At 47.6% G+C, this 25,706-nt stretch overlaps 1 protein-coding gene across 1 annotated transcript in view; it reads left to right on the forward strand.

Annotated features, from left to right (window-relative positions):
- The window catches only part of CAPNS1 (calpain small subunit 1), a 149,088-nt gene extending 124,067 nt beyond the window's left edge, over positions 1 to 25,021 (forward strand). Inside the window, exons 4-11 of the mRNA XM_078661115.1 lie at positions 2,785 to 2,874; positions 5,198 to 5,255; positions 5,480 to 5,544; positions 6,396 to 6,464; positions 6,992 to 7,070; positions 7,766 to 7,882; positions 24,085 to 24,143; positions 24,418 to 25,021. Coding sequence (XP_078517241.1) covers positions 2,785 to 2,874; positions 5,198 to 5,255; positions 5,480 to 5,544; positions 6,396 to 6,464; positions 6,992 to 7,070; positions 7,766 to 7,882; positions 24,085 to 24,143; positions 24,418 to 24,444 — 564 coding nt within the window. The 3' untranslated portion in view covers positions 24,445 to 25,021. The remainder of the gene's footprint in view (positions 1 to 2,784; positions 2,875 to 5,197; positions 5,256 to 5,479; positions 5,545 to 6,395; positions 6,465 to 6,991; positions 7,071 to 7,765; positions 7,883 to 24,084; positions 24,144 to 24,417) is intronic.
- Positions 25,022 to 25,706: the final 685 nt, after the last annotated feature.

Genomic DNA, 25,706 nt, shown 5'->3' on the forward strand with positions numbered 1-25,706 from the left:
TCCTTTAGATACAAGTGGACCTTATTGTATTCTATTAGTGGAGCCCCCATTGGCTCCTCTGACTGAATACTTCTTCCGACAGCCTGACTAAGTTGGGGCCATCAGAGGAAGGTCATTACAGGGCACGCCCTATTTAGGATGGATCATGTAATGTAGTTTGTTTCCCCTCTCCCTCATCGCCAAGAAAAATCTCGTGCCGAGAGACGGGGAAAAAACAATAACCCCTCACACCCTGGCAGGAAACTCTGTTTCGTTTTTAAGTGAAAAGGTTTCTGGTGAAGATTAGCTCCAGTAGATATCCCCTCAAGTGCGTGGGATTCTGATTTTGCAAAGCCAGACTCATCATTGAAATGTCATCAAAAAAAGAACAAAGTGACTCTACCAGCATCTCTGGCCATAGATTTACATCACCCAACAGTAGAACGTGCTCGATACTGAGATTAATATGATGTAAGAAATAGAAAGTTTCCTTTGTCTAGAAAGAAGCTGGGGAGTCCACAGGGTGGTAGTAAAGAAAAAAGTAAAACTAAATTAAGAAGCTTACGTTATGATTTAGAATTTGGCAGACCTGGTACTCTGTTGCAAACGCTCATCCCGCATGCATGAAATCCATAAAGCCTTTTTGGGAGTATGGGAGCTGCAAATATTGAGGAAAGGAACATTCTTAATTGGAAAAGGATTTCTTTGTCCTGGAAATACTCATTGAAGTTATACACTTGAATAAAGACCGCAAATGTGTGTGATCCCGTAGCATTTTTTTAAATGTCTATAATCTGTTATATGAATGACCTGTTAGAAATTTACCTGACCGAATCCTAACTGCTAATTAAGGTGAATAACAAAAGTTAGCCCTTACACTTGTTTAAAGAATAGTTGAACTGAAGGAACTGTAAACAAAGAAGCAACCACTTAGTAAATTTGCTTATTTAACACGAACTCTTAAAGAGAAAGTGGTATCACCTATGACCTGCAATGCTTTTTACTGGCAGTTAATCTCTCAAATCCTGTTTTGGTATGGGAAGATTCAGAATTGTATCAATTAAAATGTTATAATAAGGTGCTTGGTAGTCTAGCGAGTGCTTATGACCGTAATCAGGATTCCCATACTGAAGAACTTTACTTCTTCATCTTGTGATCTAAATTGGTAGTTATAACCTGAAAAAAACGGAAAGATTTTCTCAGGTTCGAAAAGTAATGAAGTCAATGACTTTCGAAAAGAGGAAAGCAGAAACTCAACGTAAGATTTTGGATAAAGAAGCCTGACCCACAGGAGTATCTTCTCGTAACCAACCTGTTATTGTGTGAAAGAAAGCAAATTGATTACTGATTGATTTTAACAGCTAATTTATATAACTTCAGGTTTGCCAGGAGAGAGGTCAAGTACTTTCCCTCTTTGCAAAAAAGCATCTATTTTTTCTCTCATCCTCATTTCCAAGATCTTTAACTTAGTCTATCGGTTTAAATGATTGACCGAGCAAAGAGGGATGATTAATTTCTCCTCATGGTTTCTTTATGGGGTAAGGTGTCAACGACAATAATAGCCTTAATAATAGGTTTTGTAATATCAGTAAGCAAGCTTCAGTGTTCCCAAATTTGTCATGAGAATTAACCAACTCGATCACAATCTGGGTGTTGTCCTTCTAGTTTTGAAGCGCACGTTAACGTGTCACGGATGCCTGTGCATAGTGGTCTACCATACTGTTTGAAACATTGTGATATAGGGGATATGGTTGACACCCCACAAGCTACCTTGGTCGCCAATAATTTGTGGGGGTGCGCTTCATGGCATCCAGATGTTCAGCAGGGCCTAGATGGTAGAGGAGCGACAAAGTCTTTGTCAAGCATCCCCCATTGGGCTTGAAATGCTAGTCCTTGGCAGAAAGAAGTTTTGTCACCGGGTAAACGCATGTATTAGAGACCGGCTGTCTGCTATGTACATGGAGGTGGCTCCCAACACTGTTTCCATGCCTCATCTGTGGAGAGTCTCTTTGGGTTCCACAGGCATGTTAATTTCTTATTTTCTAATGGAGGTTGATAGTCCTCCGCTAAGAGTTTGGAATTACATTTCTCAGTCTTCATCTTAGTCTTAATGATTCTGGCTAATGAAATATATTGGTGTTATACTATTTGGACTCTTTTACTAACATGCCGTCCTGAACTGCGTTATAGCCTCACACCTTTAGAACTGGGACAAGTACGATTGACACATTAATACACTTGTTGCTTATGTGCAGTGTTCAGTAATGTTGAGGCCTACTACCATCCACAGACCTGCGTTAGCTGTGAGTGAACTTGACGCTTGAGGTTACTGTTTGATGGACCCAAAGAACTATGTGTGGTGGACTGGCACAATTTTCCCTTTTCCCGAACTGGAGAGGATTGAGGTTCTCCATAGAGCAGATTATCCAGGTGCCCGTCTCCAAGAGGTTGGGCACAACCCTTCTACTTTTAGGACTTTGAAAAGGGAGAGTGAGGCTTGCTGTAAAGAATATAAATTGTAAGTAGTTGTGTGGGGTTGAGACAGCATTGCCATTGGTCACTGGGAAAATCTGTTGTCAGTGTCCTAGTAACTGCATTCGACACGTTGTACAGTGAGTGAGTGGGAAAGACTGAGTCAACTGTGTGTAGCTAAATTGACTTGGGAACACTAGAGAAAGTCCTGATGATTCACCTTTAATATTGTCCTGACACTGCTTCGCCCTAGTATAAACCTCTATAAATGTTGTGTTCTGATGTGGTTGCTAGGCTTCAATGCCTCATATCAGTGATGCTGTTGTTTTCTAGCCTCCTCGCGCCCATGCTTCCACTGTCGAGGCCAGTGAAAGCGAAGAGCTTCGTCAGTTCCGGCGTCTATTTGCACAGCTGGCTGGAGATGTGAGTATTTGGAAATATGAAACTCTCCATTTTACAGTTGGTGATAATTCATTGGTTGATGTGCACCGTGCACCGTCTTCCCTTTGTTCTAAACAAATGCAATGTTCCCTGCTTCTCTTAAAAAAAATATATATATGGTGCTTCATCGCTGTGTGGAGGTTGAAGTCAGCAAACTAACTGATATATATATATATATATATATCAATCTATCAATCCTCAATCACCTAGAGCCTAAAGATGACCCTGGCTTTTTTTATATAAATGTCTTTATTTGTATTTTTAATTTGCATATAACCGGCAACAAAAAGGGCGCAATCACGACCGTACAACAAGCGAGGAGGCCGATACACCCAGGCAGCCCTCCACAGAGGACTGCCACATGGCCACAACAATATGATTTAGTAGGATAAGACCATGACTCATAAGATGGCAGCACACGCATGAAAGTTTCAGGTAAAAGCTTCTGCTACTTTGGCAGGGAACTGTATGTCAGGGTTTCAACCAACTCCACCAGACCTTAAGAACATTTATATGTAACCTTCTCCACCATCATGTAGAGGTCCACCTCCGACCTCCATTCACCCACAGTCTGGACTGCAGGTGCACCGCGCTATATCACGCTTCACCACCACAAACCCAAAGTTGCAAAAGAGAAGCTTGCCCTAGGGTCATCTACATCTTCCAGGACTCCCAACAGAGCATATTTGGGCTTGAGGGATATGTTCCCCAACACCTTACTGAGCTCCCCCACCACTTGTACCCAGTTTACCTTAATGGCTAGGCAACTCCAAAGTGTATGTACAAATGTACTCCGAGTCACTCCACAGCGCAAACAATCCGGGGGTGCAGCCCTCCCCATACCATGCAGATGGTCCCTCTCACTATGGACCCGATGAAGTAACCTGACGTCTAGCTAACACAGCTAAACAGGACTTTATGCATCAGAGCCGCCTCCCAATCCACGTTCTCAGGGGATCCACCTAAGTCCTCCTCTCCGCTTAACCAGTGTGTGTGGCATATTGTTATTGAGAGTTTTATAGGCGAGGTAAATTTCCTTCTAATGTAACTCCTCTAAGAGCAGCTTTCGCTTGAGAGGGGCGTACTCTGTCAGATCCAGCTCACCAAAGCCATCTGTCTGCCAGGCATGTCTCATTTGGGCGTATATTAAGTATTGATTGGAACTCATATAATATTGTATGTGAAGGGAGGAGAAGGGCATCAGACCACCATCCTCCAGGAGGTCACTCATCCAGGAGATTCCTTGCTAGTCCGAAGGCTTAAACCCCTAAGTTTCCTCAATTTGCACATCCATGTCCCCTCCAAGAGCGGAGTCACTTGCATTAATCTACCACTCCAACCTATACACATAGTGGCTTTCCTACAGGCTTCCACTGCCACCCGCGTTGCTGCCAGGAGCTTCTGAAGACCCTTCCCACCGTATTGGGATTGGCAATAGGTCCAAATGGTAAACTCTGCTTGCTCCAGCCTTTAGGTAGAATGGTCCTGTGGCTCGAATGACCAGTCATTAACAGCCACCAGATGGACGCCCAGTAGTAGGCCCTTACATCCAGGAGAGCAATCCCAACATTATATGGGTTGCGTTGAAGGGTTTTTAGCGCTATACTAGGATGACAACCCTCCCACAGTAGGGCCTGCAGGTCTCGCACTATCTTGGTGAACATCGCCTCGGGAACAGGGTAGTATGCATTTTGTAAGGCGTAGAACAATTTGGGGAGCATTAAAGTCGACCCTTCTTTGAAATATTTGCACCCATTACAAGCATAATGAACCCTTTTCTCTGAAATGAAAGAATCTCGATGTCGCTGAATGCCATCTATAGTAGTTTACCGGAGTAACTTTGGTTCAGAGCTGCAGAGGTGCTAACAGTGTTCCTTGAAGGAAAGTATCACTCTTTCCTTCAAGGAACACTGTCACCGAGAAAAACTTAATAAATAAAGACTTAAAAAAAAAAGTATCACTCTTTACCAAAAAAAAGACATACTATTTCAACACGCTATTCCTGCACAAATATCAACCATTCTCACACTCGAGCTACTTCGCTGTTGGACGTAGTCTAGCTGTGCAACTCTAACATCTGCAGTGTTGCTGCACCTGCCTCGCAAACCAATGTTTCGATCTAATCAACCTTGTTGTTATTTATCCATACCTTGCCTTGCCACCACCCTTAAATTACAGCAGGCACCTAGATGTAGGTCCCCAACACTGCATTTATTGTGAATAGCTCCAACATCTGCCCTGAAAATGTACATTTGGTATGTCTGGTATTTCCTCAGCTATCCCCTCTTCTGTTTGTATTTCCTAGGATATGGAAGTGAGTGCGACAGAGTTGATGGGAATTTTAAACAAGGTTGTCACTCGACGTAAGTACAGCAACAGTTTGAGTTTGGTATCTTAAATGAGTAATGCTAGTGTTTCTACGATAGAAGTTCTAAACTAACAGTAGCAAACTTTGGGAGTTGGAAAGGTTAACAAACCCTGAAGTCGATTCCAGTAAAAACATGACCTATTGCTTTAGAGTAACTAATCTGAATGCTTCCTGTCGCAGATATCGCCTAAACTTATTTTACCCGATCATACATTGTAGATGCAGACCTCAAGACTGATGGATTCAGCGTCGACTCCTGTCGTAGCATGGTGGCTGTCATGGATGTATCCTTTTGATGAATACAAAATAAGCTTTAAATCGTGGCTCTGGGTATATTAGTGAGATGGAAACCACCACAGTTGTAACCCATTTGGGCTGACTTGTCTAAATGTTTCCCTCGCAGAGAACTGAATTGAAAGGTCACAAGTTCAGATTTTTAGCTCTTCCAACCCCCCCTTAACCCTAATCATCACGCTGTTACCTGTGAGCTTGGAGTATAGGGTCCAGATTTGAGCCCTAGGCTCTAGAAGCTCTTGCCTCTCTGCCATTTACACCATTCTTATTGCTCCCCAGTCTTTCAATCGTTGTCTCTCACTCACTCCCTCTCTCTCTCTCTGAGGAGGGTAAACTGGATGAAAGGGGACCTGATATACTTTAGACTTGTTTCCAAAGCTGAATTTGATCCCAGGAGTCTTGCAGGCTGCCTATCCCCCCAACTTTAGTGCCTGACTGGGGCGGATATTAGTGGCCACTAGTCACTACACACATTCTTTAATTGATCTGCTGATGTTTAAGGCGAACCCTCTAATTGGCTACAGAAGCTTTCAGAGACTTGTTCCATTTCGAAGACTATCAATACTTGTTAACTTGTTAGGGTACCCTCCGCCGAGCACTATGCTGCGTAAACATAGGAATATACCAGCAAACTATGTTCTGTGTACATGTTTAGAACCTTCAGTAAGCATCAGCAAAATTATTTTAACAAAAAGCAGTTCCACCAACGTCCTATTATATGTGAAGCAAAGAGGCAGGATGCGTTTTATTTAGGCAACAGGTAAGAAGGGTCAATGATACCTGACTGTTTATATTGACATTTTGACTCATAATTATTGTTCCTTAATCATGCTGTTAACAGAGTGACAGCACTGGAAAACTGGGATTCAGTGAATTCAAGTATTTATGGGACAATATCAAGAAGTGGCAGGTATTTACATATTGGTATTATTGCACCGGAAGGTGCACGCCTTGGCACATGCATGCATCAAAAGCCGAGCCCTAGTGGTATATTGATCTAGATTGACTCAACAGCTCATAATAGAGTACATCCACACCCACCCTGACCAAACTCCCCTGAAGCTTACACTCCTTTATACACTTCCAGCGGATGCTTTCTGCTCATAAACGTTATATCTTCTTCTCAGAGAACCCTCGGGGACCAAAGCTTTCCACCTTCTGAGCTCACCTATGTTTTTACCTGGCACGAAGCCTGAGCTGTTCTTTCTTGCTCCTCAAACTCTGTTATTATTCCCCTTGCTACAGTCTATGACAGCCATTTTGTTCCTTCTCTCATTGCATCCTCCTGAGGCTGAGGGAGGCAGCGTTTTTTCCTAGCTATGGTACATGCTTAGTTCCAGGATTCCTGCTTTATTTTGATCGGAACTTGTGAAAAGAGAAACCACATTTACGGATTCTCTGTTAATTCATAGTGCTCAATTCTACCTTTTCTTGTAGGCCATTTACAAACGATACGATGCTGACAGATCTGGGACGATTGGCAAATCAGAGCTGCCGGGGGCCTTCGAAGCAGCTGGTAAGTTCCAACCATTGCATATCATTGGAAATATACCAGATGGAACAATACTTACTGGGACTTGGTGATCTAGAATATATGCATTGCATAATGCTGTGTGTGGAAAGTACATTGTAAGAGTAAGGTTTAGGAAGCACATATATTGTACTCTCCAGAAAGGGGATTTGAATATGTGGGCAGGGGCAGTATGATGGACACTTACAGAAGTGATTCTATTCTTACGTCATTGTTGTCTGGTGGAAGTGGCATAACATGTAGAAATTGCTTTTGTGCCTGTAGTACCCTGACAATACAGTTTCCTCGGGCCAGGACACTTACAGAAGTGATTCTATTCTTACGTCATTGTTGTCTGGTGGAAGTGGCATAACATGTAGAAATTGCTTTTGTGCCTGTAGTACCCTGACAATAGTTTCCTCGGGCCAGGAGAATCTGAATGGTGGAACAAAAGTGTTGGTCCTGAAATTATCTTTTGGCAGTCATGGATAAGTGTGCACTTTTTTTTTAGGAGTTTTTGCTTTTCTTTCAAAAAAGAAATCTGGCAGAAACTGGCACTTCTTAAAATGCTATTTTTCAGTTCTATTTTCATCATTTGTGTTGCTCTACCACTTCTCGTTTTTGTTCATACACCAAATCTCGAAACTACTTTGTATTTTCCAACCCTGATTCTTCTGGCTCCTCTTCTCTCTCATTTGCAGGGTTTCGGTTGAATGACCAGCTCTACAGTATGATTGTTCGCAGATACTCTGATGAAAATGGAAACATGGACTTTGACAACTATATCAGCTGCCTTGTGCGACTGGACGCCATGTTCCGTATGTATCCTTGCAATGTGTATTTCATTCGAGCTCAAATGCTAGAACTATAGACACTAGAAGCTGGACCAACTGTCCTCTCTGTTGAAGTTATATATGGTCTTCCTTAGGCAAGTGCCACATTTTTTTCTGGAGTACCAGAGTCCTTCCATGAGTCCATTGAAACACTTACATTTTCACCTCTGTTTTTCCATTGCAAAAGTATTGTAGGCCTGTGGCCTAGGATAGGCGGAACACACAGCAGAAAGAATAGCCCTCCAAACCTCCACCTCCAAGTGAATTATATTGAAAGGAAAAACAGTAAAATTGAAGTGAACCAAAGTGATCCTAGTCTGAGGCTAAAGGAGCAGAAGGGAACAATAGGGGGAGAAAGAAGGAGTAACGTAAGTAATCGCAAAAGGGCAAAGTCCTGTAGATGAAGCTGTGATAGAATGTATCCACCTTAAATTACAACATAGGTGATCTAGATCATGCATGTACTTTGTTCGTCCAGGGTGGCCAGTCAATGCCAGATTATTAGGATTAACGCTCCCTGTCTGTTACTTGATATTCCCATGCATCATCTGAGAATATCTTTAAATTCTGGCATGGATCTGGACCACCAGCGCTTACAGCGGACACTGCTGATCAAGGTAGGCCGTGACCGGACAAGAAGCAACAAGAAGTTGGGTGATGAGCTAAAAGACTAAGTGAAAATCCAAATCTGCATCTTTCTGGTTGGTTTAGCTAAGAGGACCTCTGATCGAAAGGAACTTTTAATACCGGGACAGAAACTTGGAACCGGGAAAAATAGGGGTGCAATCAGGAGACCATTCCACCCTCCACCTCTGAATTTACTCTTACAATTCCAGATGAATGTCCTTATGTCATAATGCATACACAAGACTTTGAACTCAGATAATCAAATGCCATGAAGTAAATAATACATAGGAACACAGGTACTTATCCAAACCATCTCTTTGAAAGTCGAGGTATGACTGCTAAAGTAGCTGCAGCACACTGACCTCCAGAGGATTATTCCTTCCCCAATCGATGCCTATGGGATATGATCTATATGTCTGTAAATAGTATTTAGGAACCACAAAAAGAAAAATGTGAAGCAGGATGTAAAAATATAATTCTGATAGAAAACCCTCAAACCTTCTGAACTATTCGTGTACTACTAGAGCAAGGAATACAACTGTAACTTATGTTCCTCATAGCCATGAACAAGAGCCTTCAACTCCTCAAAGGAATACGCTCTTCATCCAAAGTTCCACGAGAGCAAAATTCATGAGGAGCAGAAAAACGCAACCCATGGATTTCTTTCTCCCCAGCCCCCCGCCCGGTAACCCTCTGCAGGTGGGTACAGTCACTCGCTCTCTCCCTTTGAAGTGCAGGCTGTTCACTGCTGGTATAGTGGAGCGGTTTCAAGGAGCTGGTCTATCTTTCACAAATGCTCTGCCCTTGGGGCCCTGGGGAATGCACTGGTGTTCTGGGAGCAACACATGCATTGTAACTTTTAGGACAGGTAGAGGCCTAGTTCTCCCTTAACACACCAGCATCTTTGTACTGCCTCAGTAGTTGCATAATTTCACAGATCGACATAAATGTGACCGTATGCTTGTGAATGGCAAAATTTACAGCATAACTTCTGGCCCTTCTCTTCAGAACATTTAAGTTTTCTTACCAGCCCAAGAGACAAATAACTTCAAGCACTTTTGAGCAGAGCCCCCACCCTCTTTTTTGTGGCCATGAGAACTCTTGCTACCACATTCTTCCAGAACGTCTGCTCAAGCGAGCCAGGTCCATGCCAAGTGCAAAAATGAAGCAACAGATTTCTGACATCGGGGGCAGCTGAGGGTCTGAGAAGGGTTTATTTTATGCAAGAGCACAGGTGTTATGTACGTGCGGTGTAGGAAATGGAAATGTGTGAGTTTGAACGTAGCATTACTCGAGATGGGTTTCACCAATACACACATTCTCTCCCATTGTGTTTCTTCAATATGTACCCCAAGGTCATTGTTCCAAGCTGCATGTGCAGCCGGTGGGGTGCATGTCCGATCAGAGGTCATGGCTTTATAGAGGTGTGAGACAAAGTGGCACCACCCTCCCTCCAGCAGTACCTGGAATGTATGGGATGCGATCTGTGCATCAGGGAAGGCCGGCCAGATGCTCCTAACTATGGCAGGGAGACTGGCATGTTGCAGTAACTGCCCCAGTCGAAAAATATCCTAAGTGGCCTCGAAATAGACTCCTCGTTCAGATACAAATCCCTCAGCGTCTCCCATCTTGCTAGGCAGACCCATCTGTGGCATCTGTTAGCACTCCGAAAGCAGGTAAGTCCCAGAAGACTAATTCCCTGGCAAAGGAAGCTTTTTTTAAGACCATCTTGATGGTACTCTCCCACTGGAATGGTATCTGGTCGGCAACCCTCCCCCACCATTAAATGCTGTGGAAATATCCAGCCCCTCACGGTGCACCCCAGGAGTGACTACTTCCAGTTGTCCTCTTCTGTGAGCCAGTGTGCAGCGTGTTGTAACTGAGAGGCCAGGTAGTATTGTTCCAGATTTGGAACCACCAGTCCCCCCTCCTCCAGTGGAAAGAATAGGAAATATTTTGCCACCCTGCTATGCCCTCCTTCCCAGATCAAGGAAGGAAGGAGGGAATATAGCCTCCTGAACACTGTCTGAGGAAGAGTGTAAAATTAATGCTAAATGAAGTACATACCCTGGTAAAATACCATCTTCCCTCTGTGACTCTCAGTATTGTACTGTAGATGTTTTTGTGTGTTGTCCACCATCACTTTCAAATAACAGAATCCGTCAGTGTCCCTACAGAGCGGTAAGGGTGGTAAAGTCTCCAGGTCTCAAGAGAAGTGCTCTAAAAGGAAGCGCCAAAGATTTCTTTTATTCAGTTAATCCGAAGGCCTGATGGCTCCCCAAAGGTATTAAGGTGTCCCAGTAAATGGGAAAGCGAGTATAGACAAGCCGTAAGGTAGAAAAGGGTATCATGGCAGTATTGCGCCCAGAAATGAACCCACATTGGTCCTTTTGGATTAGCTGTGAATTCACTGGACGCAGTTAGAGGTACAGCGCCTTGTAAATTATTTTCAAATATGTATTGATCTTGAGCAGTCTATAGGAGGACGGGTTAGATCTGTCTGTCCCGGAATACAGCATCATAGAGATGTAGCCATTCCTCATGGATTAACCCTCCAAATATACCTCTAATAGGTGTTGCATAAGTGAGGGAGAGAAAGCATGATCGAATTCTACAGGAAAGCCAACACTGCCCTGCATTTTCCCTCTGGGCAGCTGCTGCAGCGCCAGGCAAACCTCTTCTATAGGCTCTCGTTTCATGGCTGCAACCTCCTCCAATCATGGACAACTGTAGGGGGGGGGCAGAAACGTAGCCACCTTTTGCAGGTCAGAAGGGAGAGAGCTACTATACACTTGTGCTCGGTGAGGCTTGAACACATCCACTATCCCTCTCTGTGTAAAGACGTTCCTACCCTGAGGGGATTTATGGTGAAGTATGGGGGATCTGGGAATTTCCTTTCGAAGGATTTAAGCTAATAAATCCTACTGGTAGCTCCTCCATAGGTAGGAAGAGCACTCTGAACTGTTAAATGTGTACTTTTCCAGTCTGTCCCATACGTCTGCGACCCGGCTCAGTGCCTCTAACTCCCCCTGCTTCCCCACAGCATCATCCCGGGAAGCTTTTGTATTTCAGTGCTTCCTCCCTTTGAAAAAGATCTGCCTCAAGGGTGCGTCTAACCCCACAGGTGAGGCCAACACAATGCCCCCATATCACAGCCTTTGTAGCCTCCCATTCAGTGGCCCTGTGTCATGTCGAACCTTTGTCGTTAAGGATCTCAGGAGGCAACATCCAGGACAAATGCGGTCGAGCAGTGCACCTCAAGCCAATCTCACAGCGTACAGACGCGTGATCGGATAAGTAGCAAAAGAGTTCATTGCAAGAACCCCGCCCCAAGGGACGAGGATACAGTCCAGTCTACCTTGTGTATTTTGCGTAGCAGGTAAATTATTTCTTGGTGGGGTGAGTGTCCATCCATATGTCGGAGCCCCAGGTGTGCCATAACATCTTGAAGTGATGAGGTCGTCTTTGACTTAGTGCTGTAGTGTGGGGGGTGGGTCGAGTTCCCCATCAAGGATGCAATTAAAGTGGTCAGCCCAAACAATCGAATAGTCCAGTGATGGCGAAAGTACCTCTTGTACTTTTCAAATAGAACTGCCCAGCATCCATGTTAAGCCCATAGGTATGAACGATGACTACGTCTACGCCATTTAGTCTACCTTGTGTCAGCAGGTGGTAGCTCTCAATATTCGCCTCCATATAGGAAAGGTCAGACTGAACAACTGGAGCCAATCAGATGAGGACACTTCTTGAGAAGGACAAATAGTTTGCGTAGTACACCTGCTCCCTTCTTTTCTTAGCCAAACTGCTACAACCTGCTAGCCTTTGTATCTGTGATATCTGCAGCATTCAGTTGGAGAAAGGGAAGGACCCTGTAACTTTTCTTATGTGTACCCAGTCACCTCACATTCCAGGAGATGAGTCTACAGATTCTGGACTTAGTCATCATTATGGAAGATGTGCCTAGAGATCTAAACCTTCCTCCCAGTGACATGATGGCAACAACCAAATGAGCAACAGAACTGTCATAACTAAACCCCTGTCCCCAGACAGTTAGAACTAACCCACATCTGCTTACGAGTCCAAAAGACACAACGTGTTAGGACGTATATCATCGTAACTCAACCCCCCAGGACACAGAGTGTCCACTCTAGATAGTAAAACCCCTCCCTACCTGAGCAACTTGTAATTCTCCATGCTCATTACAGGGAAACAGGAGGACCACAGACAATAAGGATTTCAGCACACATCGCACATGACCGCCATTCGCTTCCAAGGAGATGCCCATCACTTCTGGGAGAAGCATCTAAAACGCTGTTTCTCCTCTGTCGATACTGGTGTCTGGACAAATGAAGAAAACAAGGACCCCCTGAACAATGGATAAATACAATTCCTAAGACAGGGTAAAATCAAATGAGGAAAATAACACCCAGGCAATCGATCTTAAATTATACAAGTTACTTGGTATAAGGAGAAAAACAAACTGAAGACATTATATGAACAAATATTTTCACTTTACTCATTATTTGGTTAAAAAGGAATTATAAATATATTCCTAAAGTTCATATCCATTAGACATATAAAATAAAATAACATATCAAATAACATATAAAAACAAAATAATGACAATATTCTTAAGTCACCTTTTTAAGAAATATTGTAATTATTTTGTTTTTAGATGTTATTTGATATGTTATTTTATGTCTAATGGATATGAACTTTAGGAATATATTTATAATTCCTTTTTAACCAAATAATGAGTAGAAGTGAAAATATTTTTTCATATGTCTTCTGTTTGTTTTTCTCCTTATACCAAGTCACTTGTATAATTTAAGATCGATTGCCTAGGAGTTATTTTCCTCATTTGATACCGGTGCCTGGTACAGCACCACTTACATTACACTGCTGCAGTGAGAAATAGCGAACATTGCCTCTCAACCAACCTCAGGATAGCAGCTGTAATCTGTGTACCCACCCCTACGGAGTTGAGAAAACGGCAAGGAGACCCCACCTACTCAGTTGATGTGATCGCAGACATCAGTTAAGGAGACACAATACCATGAACAAGTTCACTACTTTGGGAAAGGAGTACTTGATTAATCCCCGTCTAGGGGAGACCCATTGAACGGTATTTGAGACACTATTATGGACTCTGCAGCAGCAGACTCCATGGTTCTAACCTCTCGAGCCACAATGTGTGGGACATCCTGTGTCGCCTGCAGAACTCCTCTTCCAGACCCAGCTCCTTTACCCCCGTGTGCAGTCTAGTGCCGGTGTGAAAGGGGTCTCTAGTACTAAAGGGGCACACAAGGAGCCTGTCTGACATATCCAACCATAACCAGACGTCCTCGGGCGCTCAAAGAACTAAAATTTCCCTGCTGCTATTACAATGAGCTTTGCGGGATAAAGTAGCATGTATTTAAGGTACAACGCGCACAGTCTCCTTTTCACCTCCAGAAAAGATTTACACAGCTCCTGAGCTTTCTGGTTATAGTCAGGGTAGATCTCAATGTTTTGATTTTCATATCGCAGACTGGATACCTCTCTGGCAGCTCTCAAGATCTGAAGGAAACAGGTTAGTATTAGATTCCTTACCTTAGAATATCCCCAGGCGTCAGACTGGATCCAGAAACTTTTGCGTAGCAGTACCCTTGCGCTTCGGTAGGCGTAGTTTGCGGCTCCGCATCCGTCGTTGGCGCCGGGATGATGTCTCCGGAGTACTTAGACGGCACCCTCGCGCGCCAGCAATCGCCGATCCGGGAAAAAGTGGTACCCTTAGTCAATTTTTGATTAAACATTTTCGATCATTTTTGATCTTTCTTCGAAGTCGAACGACTCCGGTGCCGGTAGGGATGCCCGGGTTCAAGCCCTGCGCTCGCGCGGCGCGGCCGGGGTTTCAGGCGACACCGCCAACGCGGCTTCGCCGCAGGCGTCGCGGCCTGCTCCATACCCGCCGGTCCCTGAGCAGAACGCGACGCCGGAGGAGATCGATGCCTTCCTCATGGCCATGAGGTCGCTCTCTCCTCCGTCGGGTTCCGCGGCGCCTTCGGGCCAAGCGGCCCCGACTGGGAGCCCAAGCAGGCTGGGTGCTTTGGACCCGGTGCCGTCGGGTGCTTCGGTCCCGGTGCCGTCGGCGACTTGGGTCCCGCACCGCAGGGCCCTGCTGGATCCGGATCCGGGTTGTCGCCGGTCAACCTTACGACCTCGCCGGACCCGGCCCCTAGGGTGTCGCCTCCGGCGCCGTCCATGGACGACATCGTCCCCGGTCCCCCACTCGACTCAGTTCCGACGCCGCTTTCAACGCCGATGGGAGATTTTTTCTTCTATGATCCGGCCCCATCATTTGACCCTGAGTACCAGGAGATGGGTGGCGAGGCGGATTGAGTGGGGTCTGAGGACCCTCTGGCACGTGAGTTCCAGTCTTATCAGGACTGGGCAGGTGAGCTAGGGGATGCTGGTGGTTTGGACACTTCGCCAGACACTGGTTTTGTCTCCCCTCCTACCGTGGCTTCGGAGGAGGGGGCTGCCTATAGTGTGGTGTTGACGCGGGCGGCCAAGGCCTTATCCCTTGAACTCTGCGTCCCGGCCGTGAGGACTAACCTCCTCACTGAGGTCCTTAAACCGCAAGCAAGCTCTTCGGAGCCTCTGTTGCCGTTTAATGAGGCCTTGTCTGACATTCTTCTGGGCACCTGGTCCAGGCTCGCTACAGGTCCCCCTGTAGATAGGAACGTGGCCAGACGCCACCGCCCGGCTCCGGGCGACCCTTGCTTCCTGTCCACTCCCGAGAGCCTGGTCATACAGGCCTCTAACTCCCAGACTGCATTCCCGACGGCTCCCCCCGATCGGGAATCTAAGCGGTACGAACAGTATGATGATAAGATGTTCTCCTCACTGAGTTTGGGGTTGCGAACAGTTAACACCACGTGTCTCTTGGGCCGTTATACCCACTCTCTGTGGGACACGGTCGCGGATGTGCTGCCACAAGGTCCGGAGGAGGCCCGGACTAAACTCGCCCAAGCCCTTGTGGAGGGTCGAGATGCGGCACGGTATTCCATCCGATGTGGGCTGGATACAACAGACTCGCTGGGCAGAGCGATGGCAACGACGGTGGCGATTCGTCGGCTGATGTCCAAAACACCCTTATAGACATGCCGTTTGATGGCCGTCGCCTTTTTGGCCACAAGGCACAGTGCGCTTGAGCGCTTTAAGGACTCCAGGGCTACGGCAAAGTCCTTGGGCCTGTCAGCCCCGCGCCAGCAAACTTCTGCCTTTTGCTCCTTTCGTGGCCAAGGAAGGGGCGCCCCCACACGTCCTGCCAGCCACAGGCCGCAGACTAACATCCAGCGCGGTGGCGGACGTGGTAACCGCCGTGGCGGTGCCTGGGGACAACGCAGAGGCCAGTCCACATCCACCCCGCAGCATCCGCCTCAAAGCCCTCATAGTCCAAGCTTTCAGGCCCATGTGACGCCAGTGGGGGGCAGGGTTCGCCATCACCTCTTCCACTGGCGCGGCATCACATCGGCGCGACATCACATCGGACATGTGGGTGCTGCAAATCGTCCGAAGGGGCTACTCCCTCCCCTTCGAGGCGACCCCTCCAGCCATGCCACGGCAGTACCACCGCGTGTGGGGGGGATCTCTTGAATCTTCTGCGAGAGGAAGTTACGGCCCTCATGGCCAAGGAGGCCATCGAGCGCGTTCCTGGGCCAGAAGTAGGGTGTGGTTGTTACTCCCACTATTTCTGGTTCCCAAGAAGGGCAAAGGGGGCCTGGGACCTGCGGAACGTCAACGGCTTCCTCCGGAAGGAGAGGTTCTAGATGCTGACACTGGCTCAGGTCTTAGCTGCCCTGGACCCGGGAGACTGGATGGTAGCGTTGGACTTGCAGGACGCTTATTTCCACATCCCCGTCCTGCCGGCCCACTGGCACTACCTGCGGTTCACGGTAGGCCACGAGCACTTTCAGTTTACCGCGCTTCCCTTCGGCCTTACCAGCGCCCCACGGGTGTTCACGAAAGTGATGGCGGTGGTCGCAGCTCATCTGCGCAGGTTAGGGGTTTCAGTCTTCCCCTACCTCGACGACTGGTTGTTGAAGGCGGGCTCGCCCAAGACAGTCGTCAGCCACCTCCAGACTACAGCCAACCTCCTGCGCCTGCTGGGGTTCTCCATCAATGTGCCGAAGTCACACCTGTGTCCCCCTCAGAAGCTCCTCTTCATCGGAGCGGTTCTAGACTCGGCGCAGTTTCGGTCTTATCCTCCCGAACAGCGGGTTTGGGATATTCAGGCTCTGATTCCGATCTTTCAGCCGTTATCCCGAGTCTCGGTCAGATTGACGCTGCGGCTTCTGGGGCTGATGGCCTCCTGCATCCTTCTGGTGCATCACGCCAGGTGGCGGATGCGGGCTCTGCAGTGGGACCTGAAGTTTCAGTGGGCCCAGCATAAGGGCAACTTGTCCGACCATGGCTTGATCTCGGAGGGCACTGCAAGACAGTTGCAGTGGTGACTCACGGACTGCGATTGGGTCAGCGGCAGATCCCTCTCCCAACCCCAACCGGAGCACGTGGTTGTGACGGACACGTCCCTCCAGGGCTGGGGGGGGCCACATGGGAGAGGCGGAGATCAGAGGCCTCTGGTCTCCAGCGCAGTCCCGGCTCCACATCAATCTTCTGGAGCTGCGGGTGATCCGGCTTGCACTGAAGGCATTCCTCCCCTCTGTCCGGGAGAGTGTAGTGCAGTGCAGGTGTTCACGGACAACACCACCGCCATGTGGTCCTGCAACAAACAGGGCGGGGTGGGGTCATGGACCCTATGCCAGGAGGCTCTGCGCCTCTGCCAGTGGCTGGAACATCAGGGCGTGACCCTGGTGGTTCAACACCTGGCAGGTTCCCTGAACGCCAGGGCGTCTGAACTCAGCCGTCGGTGCATGATGGATCACGAATGGCGTCTGAACTCTGACGTGGTGCAAGGCCTCTTTCAGCAGTGGGTAGAGCCTTGATTAGATCTAGTCGCCACAGAAGAGAACGCACAATGTCATCAGTTCTGCGCGTTGGAATTTCCAAGGCGGCACTCGCTCGGAGACGCTTTTCGTCGCGAGTGGAGTTGCGGTCTGTTGTACGCCTTTCCGCCTATACCACTTCTGCCCAGAGTGCTGAAGATCAGGCGCGACCGGGCCCAAGTCATCCTTGTGGCTCCGGACTGGGCACGAAGATTCTGGTATCCTGAGCTACTCAGCATGTCTGTCGATTCCCCCGATTCGTCTGCCCCTTCAGGAGAACCTTCTGTCGCAGCAGCAGGGGGACAGTCCTCCACCTGAACCTGTGCAGTCTCCACTTACATGTGTGGAAATTGAGCGGCGGCAGTTGAGGCCATTTGACTTGCCTCCTGAAGTCTGTAATGTGATTCTGGCAGCCAGGGGTCCCTCCACAAAATCTGTATACGCCCGCAGGTGGAGCAAGTTTGTGGCATGGTGCACAGCAAAGGCTGTGGATCCACTTTCTGCCCCCCTTTCAGAGGTTCTCCTCTTCCTTCTTACTTTTTCCCAGCAGGGCTCTGCTCTAAAGGGCTACCTCTCTGCCATTTCCGCCTTCTTAAGGCTCCCTGATCAGCCCTCTTTTTCAAGTCCCCAGTTGTAAATAGGTTTTTGAAGGGCATCACTCATGTTCCCTCCTGTTCCTTTCGTGATGCCTCAGTGGGACTTGAACCTTGTACTGACCTATCTGATGTGCGCTCCCTTTGAGCCACTTCATAACTGTCCTCTTCGTCTCCTTACTCTTAAGACTGCATTCCTGGTTGCCATCATCTCTGCCAGGAGAATGAGTGAGCTCCAGGCCCTTTCTTCTAAACCTCCTTTTCTTTCTGTCCATCTGGACAAAGTTGTGTTGCGGACTTGACCCTCTTTCCTGCCCAAGGTAGTCACAGCCTTCCACATCGGGCAGTCCATCACCTTGCCCACCTTCTTTCTGCCTCCGCATCCCTCAAAAGAGGAAGAGAGGCTCCACCGTCTGGACCCAAAACGTGCGCTCTCATATTATCTGGATCGCACACGCCAGTTCCGGGTGGATGACCAACTCTTTGTTGGTTACATGGGCGCTAAGAAGGGACGAGCTGTGCACAAACGAACCATTTCTCGATGGGTCTTCTTGTGCATCAAGGCTTGTTACACTCTGGCTCGAAAGGAGCCTCCTGTGTGGCTTCGTGCCCATTCCACACGGGCCACGGCGGCTACTACTGCCCTGGGCCGTGGAATCCCCTTTCAGGACATCTGCCAGGCAGCTACGTGGGCCTCGCTGCACACGTTCGCAAGACATTACTGCCTGGACAGCCAAGTCCGAAGAGATGGCTTCTTCGACCGTTCTGTTCTCCAGGAATTCTGGTGTGATCATTGGTTCGCAGAACCACCACCGGGGTTGGTATTGCTGGGGTATCTATTCTAAGGTAAGGAATCTAATACTAACCGGTTTCTTTCAGATGCACAAGTTACTTACCTTCGGTAACGATAAATCTGTAAGAAACAGGAGTTAGTATTAGATTCCTTACCGCCCCACCCATCCTCCCCGTTCTGCGAACCGATATCTAGGGTTAAAGTCCTCCCCTTTCAGAACCCTAGTTTTCATGGCACCAGTGTTGGTTTTTATCATGGCTCTGCGTTTATGGCACGGAAAAGCTGTGTATAAGAACTGACGTCAGCGCGTGAGGGTGGCGTGTAAGTACTCCGGCGACGTCATCCCGGTGCCAACAACGTTGGACGCGGAGCCGCAGGCGTCACCTTCCGACGCGCAAGGGTACTGCTACGCTAAAGTTTTGGATCCAGTCTGACGCCTGGGGATATTCTAAGGTAAGGAATCTAATACTACCTACTGTTTCTTACAGATATATCGTTACCGATGGTAAGTAACTTGTGCATTGCGGCTCTTTCCCTGTTATTCACGATTCTATCAATGAGGGCGCTCAGTGGCACTCTCGGGGAGGAGAGGGCGCTAGCACGCTGTGTTTTTGTCCAATACCAAAAATGGGACAAATCCCTGTGGCGTAGTGTATGCTTCACCCAGTTCTGCAAGAATCTCTCTGCAGTCTGGCCATCTTTCAATCTTGAGCTTGGGTATTTGGGTATCGCACTCCCCTGTAAGCCGTCACCGGTCGGACTCCTGGATGCAGCTCACACAGTGCCCGCACCCTATTTTGATGTGAACAAAACACCCATGCAGTTTGTGAAGCTCCTATTACTATTGTTTGGTGAGCCGTATCCCCCGCCATTTACCTTCCTATTGTACATTCACTAACCACCAGACTTACCTAAAACCGCTACCCTCCTGGGCTGCAGTGGTTGGTGCCACAGCCTCCACTTCCTACCCTGGATGTCTGGACTTGAATCCAGTACTTTCCCTGTATAGTCTTGTTCGCCCCCGGTATCCTTCCTTCCTTCTCTTCTGACCTCTGTCTCCGTGTCAGTCCCACTCTTTCCTCCAGCACGCTTGCTCCGTCCTCTTCCAGTCTACAATTCCGTTCTAAACACCCACGTCGACCCGATGATTGTCTCCTTGTGAGCTGTACTGACGCTCTACGAGCCATGTGACGTAGTTGTGGTCTTCAATAAAGCTAATGCAGCCATCGGCCCATCTTAAATCTTTGGCCATGCTGGGAGTCTCGGACCTTTCAGTTCCCGGACTACAGAGAACTGTTGATTAAATTGGTGCACCTCTCCCTGCACGGATGCAAAATTAGTTTCCGCAGTCCCCACTTTGTCCTCTACTTTGCAGAGCTCCGCTCACAGCAAATTCACTTCATTGGAGACACATGCTCTTTGTCCCTCGAGCAGTCCTGTAGCCCTGTAAAGCCTCCAGGATGGCTGCCCAAGAGGGCTTGTCTTGTCACTCTAGCTAGCGCTCTCCGAGGTCTCTGATCGCTCTTGGTGATTGAGTCTGTGTGGGCGGGGGTAGTATATTGCGTGATGATTTTCCCCTACTGATGCTGCTGAAGTCCATCTTTCCCCATTGTCTGAGGAAGTGCGGCCATCTCTTACCCAACCCCCAACACCGTTCAAGGCTCTTAGTTTCACCAGGAAGACTCAAATGGGAGGGAACCTCGCCAAATGGCCTGCATGTCAGGGTGGACAGAGGGCCAAGGCAGGGCAACCACATCGGTCTATACAAGGTGCAGTGAGCGGATGAGCGTTTGTCACTAGCTGAAGCGTGTGCAAGGCAGGAGCCACTGAATAGTGCAGTGAGTGAAAAGCAATGAAGGGCCTGCGTCCACAGTCCACATGCCAGGCCCCTATCCCAATCTCAGGAGTCAGTCCACCCCAGGTCTCCTCAGGGACTGGTCCAGTCAGTATGAGGGGGGGGGGGTGCGGGGCCCTTGCCTTGAAGTCACCCCCTTGCCCGAAGTCACCCTCCCCCTTTCCAAAAGACTTTAGGAGATCCATGGTCCCCCAGGACCTCCAGGTGTACAGATCACCAGCCCCCCTTCTCTAGCTGCAAGCTCCTAGCCGCACCCTAAGTCTGCTGTTCCCTAGGGCACCCCTGCTTCTGTCGCCCTGAAGATACCTTCCAGGTGTCTGCGCTTCTTAATATGTTCCGCTCCCCTGGAGGCACTACTGCAGCTGTCCAGACTATCCTCTGTCCAGTGCTCCATCTGGTGTCACATCATCGACTGTACCTCAGTCCGGCGAAGACAATGCTGCAGTCCACGTTTAAGCTGCCACCTCTGGTCCCTTGGCGCCCAGGGGCTTGTCTCCTCCCACTGCACCCTCAACGGCATACAAGACTCATTTGGGACTCAGGCCACAAACCAGTAGTCCCAAAGCTAGGCCTTCAGTCTCATCCGTGGTCAGCGGGCGGCCCCCCTGGTCTGTGCTCTCAGCGGTGGGCTCCCGCTCACCCCCTCTCTCTTGGGGGACTAGTGAGCCGACATTTAATGCTGGGGCGCTGTCTGGAAGCAAGGTGCACTCAGCGCCCCCATACGCAGACCAGTCTTCTGTCCCATTTCATCCGCCCAAGTACGGGCACGCCCCGGGGGCGCCACAGACCCCAAGCAAGATCCCCAGGATCCTAGGCCGACCTCCTCCGGTCAGTCATTTCAGTTTAGGTCACAGCAGCACCTGCGACGCCAGCACAGTCATCTGGTGCACCCTCTGCCCTTCGGAAGCGGTCTGGGACCAGCAGGACGCCCCTCAGCCACAAGGAGCAGCCATATGGGATCAATGTTGTAGGATTATGCTGCCCTCAGCGGCTGTATAGTGCAGGATGGCGAAGGATTAAACGCTGGGAAGTCAGATCTCCCTAAGGCCCTTCCTGTGGGCCATCTTTCTGTGTCACGCCCCCAAAAAAGTAATATTAATAGTTAGGTGGATTTGTCAATGACAAAATTAAAGTTTTGAACTAAACAAAAATACACATTCTTCACCAGTTATAGGTACCACAGCTAAGTAGAACTTGTGCCCCCCACATGCACTGCTTATGATCTCTCATGTTACATCACTCATGACCTCATCCTATAACTGTGCTAGTTCGTTTTATGGTTTACATAGTGGCGGGTAACTACCCTATTACTTTTCTACCTAATTTTGTGCAGCCTGGGTACAGCTAATGAGCGTAAGTGTTTACAAAATGCATGTGCTCCTAACGCATTACCTATGCAGGTGTGTAGAGGTATTTTCCCCCATGGGTTCTAGGGGGTCAGGGTATCCCTATCCTGCCCTGTATACTATTTTTCATTTTTTTTATTTCATGACAGGGCACTAAGTCCCCAAGTCCTGTAATGGCTGCTAGCAACATTTTTCTCATTTTGTTGGAAGCGAATCCGAAGCGAGATGGCCCAAGGGAAATGAAGCTCCCTGGGCCAATCCAACAGCTCCATTTTAATATTACCTCTCTCGCAAGAGTCTCTCGAGCCTCTAGCGGACACAACGGTCTAGATAAGCAATGGTTTTTTTACCCATTAATTTATCAAAAACTACTGCAAGGATTTACACCAAATCACAAGAAGCACAATCTGCTGGCCAAGATATAGCTTCCTGCCAAATTTGGTGTCATTCCGTTCAGCAGTTTTTGCTGTAGCCCGCCTTGAAGTTTATGAAAAATGTACGTGATTTTGTGTTTTGGACCCCCACGAAGCCCCCTTGTTCGTCTCGCCCCCGCATGACAGATGACACCAAACTTTCCATGCCCAAATTGGTCAAAAAGTAGCACCTTTTTGAAAAATGTCGTTGAGATTCGTCAAACGGTGCCATAGCAGCACAAATGCTTTTGCTATGGAAGAGCTGACCGAACTAGAACTACCTAGTGGCACCCGCCAATAGGTAATATAGATTTGACATCTCCAGATGGCATGCCCCACTTAAGTTGGTAAATAATTTTATTCATTCATTCACTTATTTATTTTAGGGTGAAAGCTCAAAATTAAAAAAAAGCAATGAGAGTTGGGGGGCAAGAAAGGAGGGAGTGAGACAGGAGGCAAAAAGCAGCACACATAGGAGAGCACAATATTAGAGGCAGGAAAAGCTCGCCATGAAACTAATACAGTATGGGGTTGGGGAGGGGTGGTGTCGGGTAAAGAAACGCACGTGATTCAGTGAGCAGCACGCAAGGAAAAGAGCAACACGTAATGCCAGGGTTAGTATTTGTCAGGGGAAGAAGCAAACAAGTGAGAGCTGGAAAACCTATCCAAATGAATGCTTAACCAAAATTTTAAAAAAAGCAGTTTCCTAAAAGTGGGCAGTAGAAGAACGTAAGTCATCCAATCCAAAGAATGATAGTCTATGTTACAGAGGAGGGACTGGTGCAAGAAGAGGAAGGCAAGCTATTGAGTAAGAAGCAAGCAAATGGGTTACAAGCCAGCCAGTAGTAAGCAATAGGTGGCCTGTAAGTAGACTGAAAGTTCACAATGGATCTTAAGCGTCCCGACAGCTTGTGCAGTAAGGCGAGCCGAAACCATAAACAAGGTTTTCTGTGGAACAGTAATGTTCAGTTCAATACACAGGAGTTTCAAGTGCTAGGGCAGTGTACAAGCTTGGATTACTTTAGGAAAGTGGTGCCTCACTTCACACTAGGCCATTCTTGAAACTAGCCATGCCAGACTTCGCACCCAAACCCCCAGTCTAAAAAAAGACGGAGTAAAAGTGGTGGCAAGGACCCTACTTCCAAAATTCACTAAACCCCATTCACGTAATGTAAGGGCAGTGCCCAGCCTTCCCGCATTAAAAGCATACGTTTTTAAGCAAACCTTAAACCATATATCCATCATCAGGGCAACAGTCTAGTCCTGTCTAGGGACTGAGCACCACACACGCATACACCCAGGGAAGAGATGTGCCGAAGGACCCTCAAATGGCTTGTTTAGAGGGAAAGGTTTCTCCCCCAGTCCCAACAAAAAATCGCATCTACCAGAGCTTCAATTGATTTAGCGCAGCAAAGTGGCCCAGAGGCAGCATGTTAGCACTTTTTAAACCAAAATGTAACTAAGCAATGAAGCTTCTTCCTATAGTCTCGTTTCTGAGCTGCCCTTCTGTCCAAGCGAACAGTTGAAATAACCAGTGCAACGCCTGATCTCATTATGTCTCTCCCTGCAGGTGCCTTCAAAGCCTTGGATAAAGATGGAGATGGTACAATCAAGGTCTCCATGCAAGAGGTAGGTGATCGTACTAGGTATGCAGTGTTGCTTCTTGCATCTAGGGTTCTAGAGATTGTGAAGATGGGACCTTGCATCCAGGCTGCATGCACGTTCTCAACAGTAAAGGAAGAGCAGTAAAATGATTTTTAAGCTCTAATGCATGGGTTGTCTCTTGTTCCAGCTTGTTCAGGGCAGTGGGGCCGGGGGGGGGGGGGGTGTGATCTTGTTCACATCTTGTTTCAAACCAGGTGCTTCCTGCACAAATTACTGACTGTCTGCACTCTCATTACAGTGGCTGCAGCTGACAATGTACTCCTAAGGAGATGACCTCAAAATATCCGAGTTCCCCAGACTGCGAAATCTGGATTAGCCCTCCCTCCCCCTCTGACGGATGCCAGCTTGTACCTCCTGCTCTACATTTTCTCAGAGGGAATGTGTCCCTCTGCTCCTGGGCACTCTTTACTTCTTTAGAGTTGTTCTCCTTTGCTCTGTTTGCCAGCGATATATGAGGACTATATCTGAATATTTTTATACAGACATGTTAGTTTATGTATCAGCATTCATTTCTTGGTTTCTGAAATCGCATGTCACCTCTTTTCCACCCTTATGTAGCATGTTGGAGGGAAAATGGTGCGTTATAGAGGAATGTTGACACCTTTTTTTTCCTCTAATTTCATGCCTCCACATCAACGTCTCTTCAAAGACCACTACACCTCATTTTCAAAACTAGTGCATTTGAACTGTGATGACGAAGCACATAAACGCCCGCTACTCCAACTTATGGGGTTGAAATGTGCCTTGACCTGTTGCGGACTGGTATGCAGCACTTCGGCACTCTGTAGTTTTCTAAAGACAATTGTAATGTTCTTATTATAATAAAATTAGAGTTTCAAACACTTGTTGTTCCCTGACCTCTTACTCGCTTGTTACATACAATATATCCCGAGCAAAATCACAAAAAATTATATACAGCACATGTCAAAGTAAGACTCGCTTGTCCTGCTAGACAACTTTGTTACATTTTTTTTTTTTATTAAAAAAGGAATAAATCCACTAATAAATTATGGGTACACAAGTTACTCCATCCAGGATTACTAAATGCTAAAGCTCTGTATTGCCTTCCTGTCACATCTCTGTTTGCGGGCCCTACCAGACCATGTCAAAGTTGACCTTGTAAAAAATAAAATTAAAGTGTGCCCTGTTCGCTGGGAACATGTCTGAGGTACACGCGGGTTGGCACAGGGTGAAGGACGTCTACCTTTACTAGAAGTTGGGCCCCACTGAAATATGCTCAACTGGTCCCGTTGTCATTTTCAGACACCGGGACATTCAGCAGCACCTGCATGTTATCTGCTGTGTTCCAGGCAGCCATGTATAGGGGGCTTTGTTATTTTAAATTCCAGTTGTTTTTTGTTGTTGTTGGGAGTATCCTTGTGGGAGCTATCTGCAGCCTCACACCTAGATGCAAATGCAATGAAGAAAAACAAAGGCACACAGCTTATTACTTCACAAGTACTTAAGAGAGGCATGGTTTTGACTTTGTTCAGTCCCTGCATGGACTGTAAGAATGCCAAGTGTCTT

This window comes from Lissotriton helveticus, chromosome 9 (genome assembly GCF_964261635.1).
Source record: "Lissotriton helveticus chromosome 9, aLisHel1.1, whole genome shotgun sequence".
Classification (NCBI taxonomy): domain Eukaryota; kingdom Metazoa; phylum Chordata; class Amphibia; order Caudata; family Salamandridae; genus Lissotriton; species Lissotriton helveticus.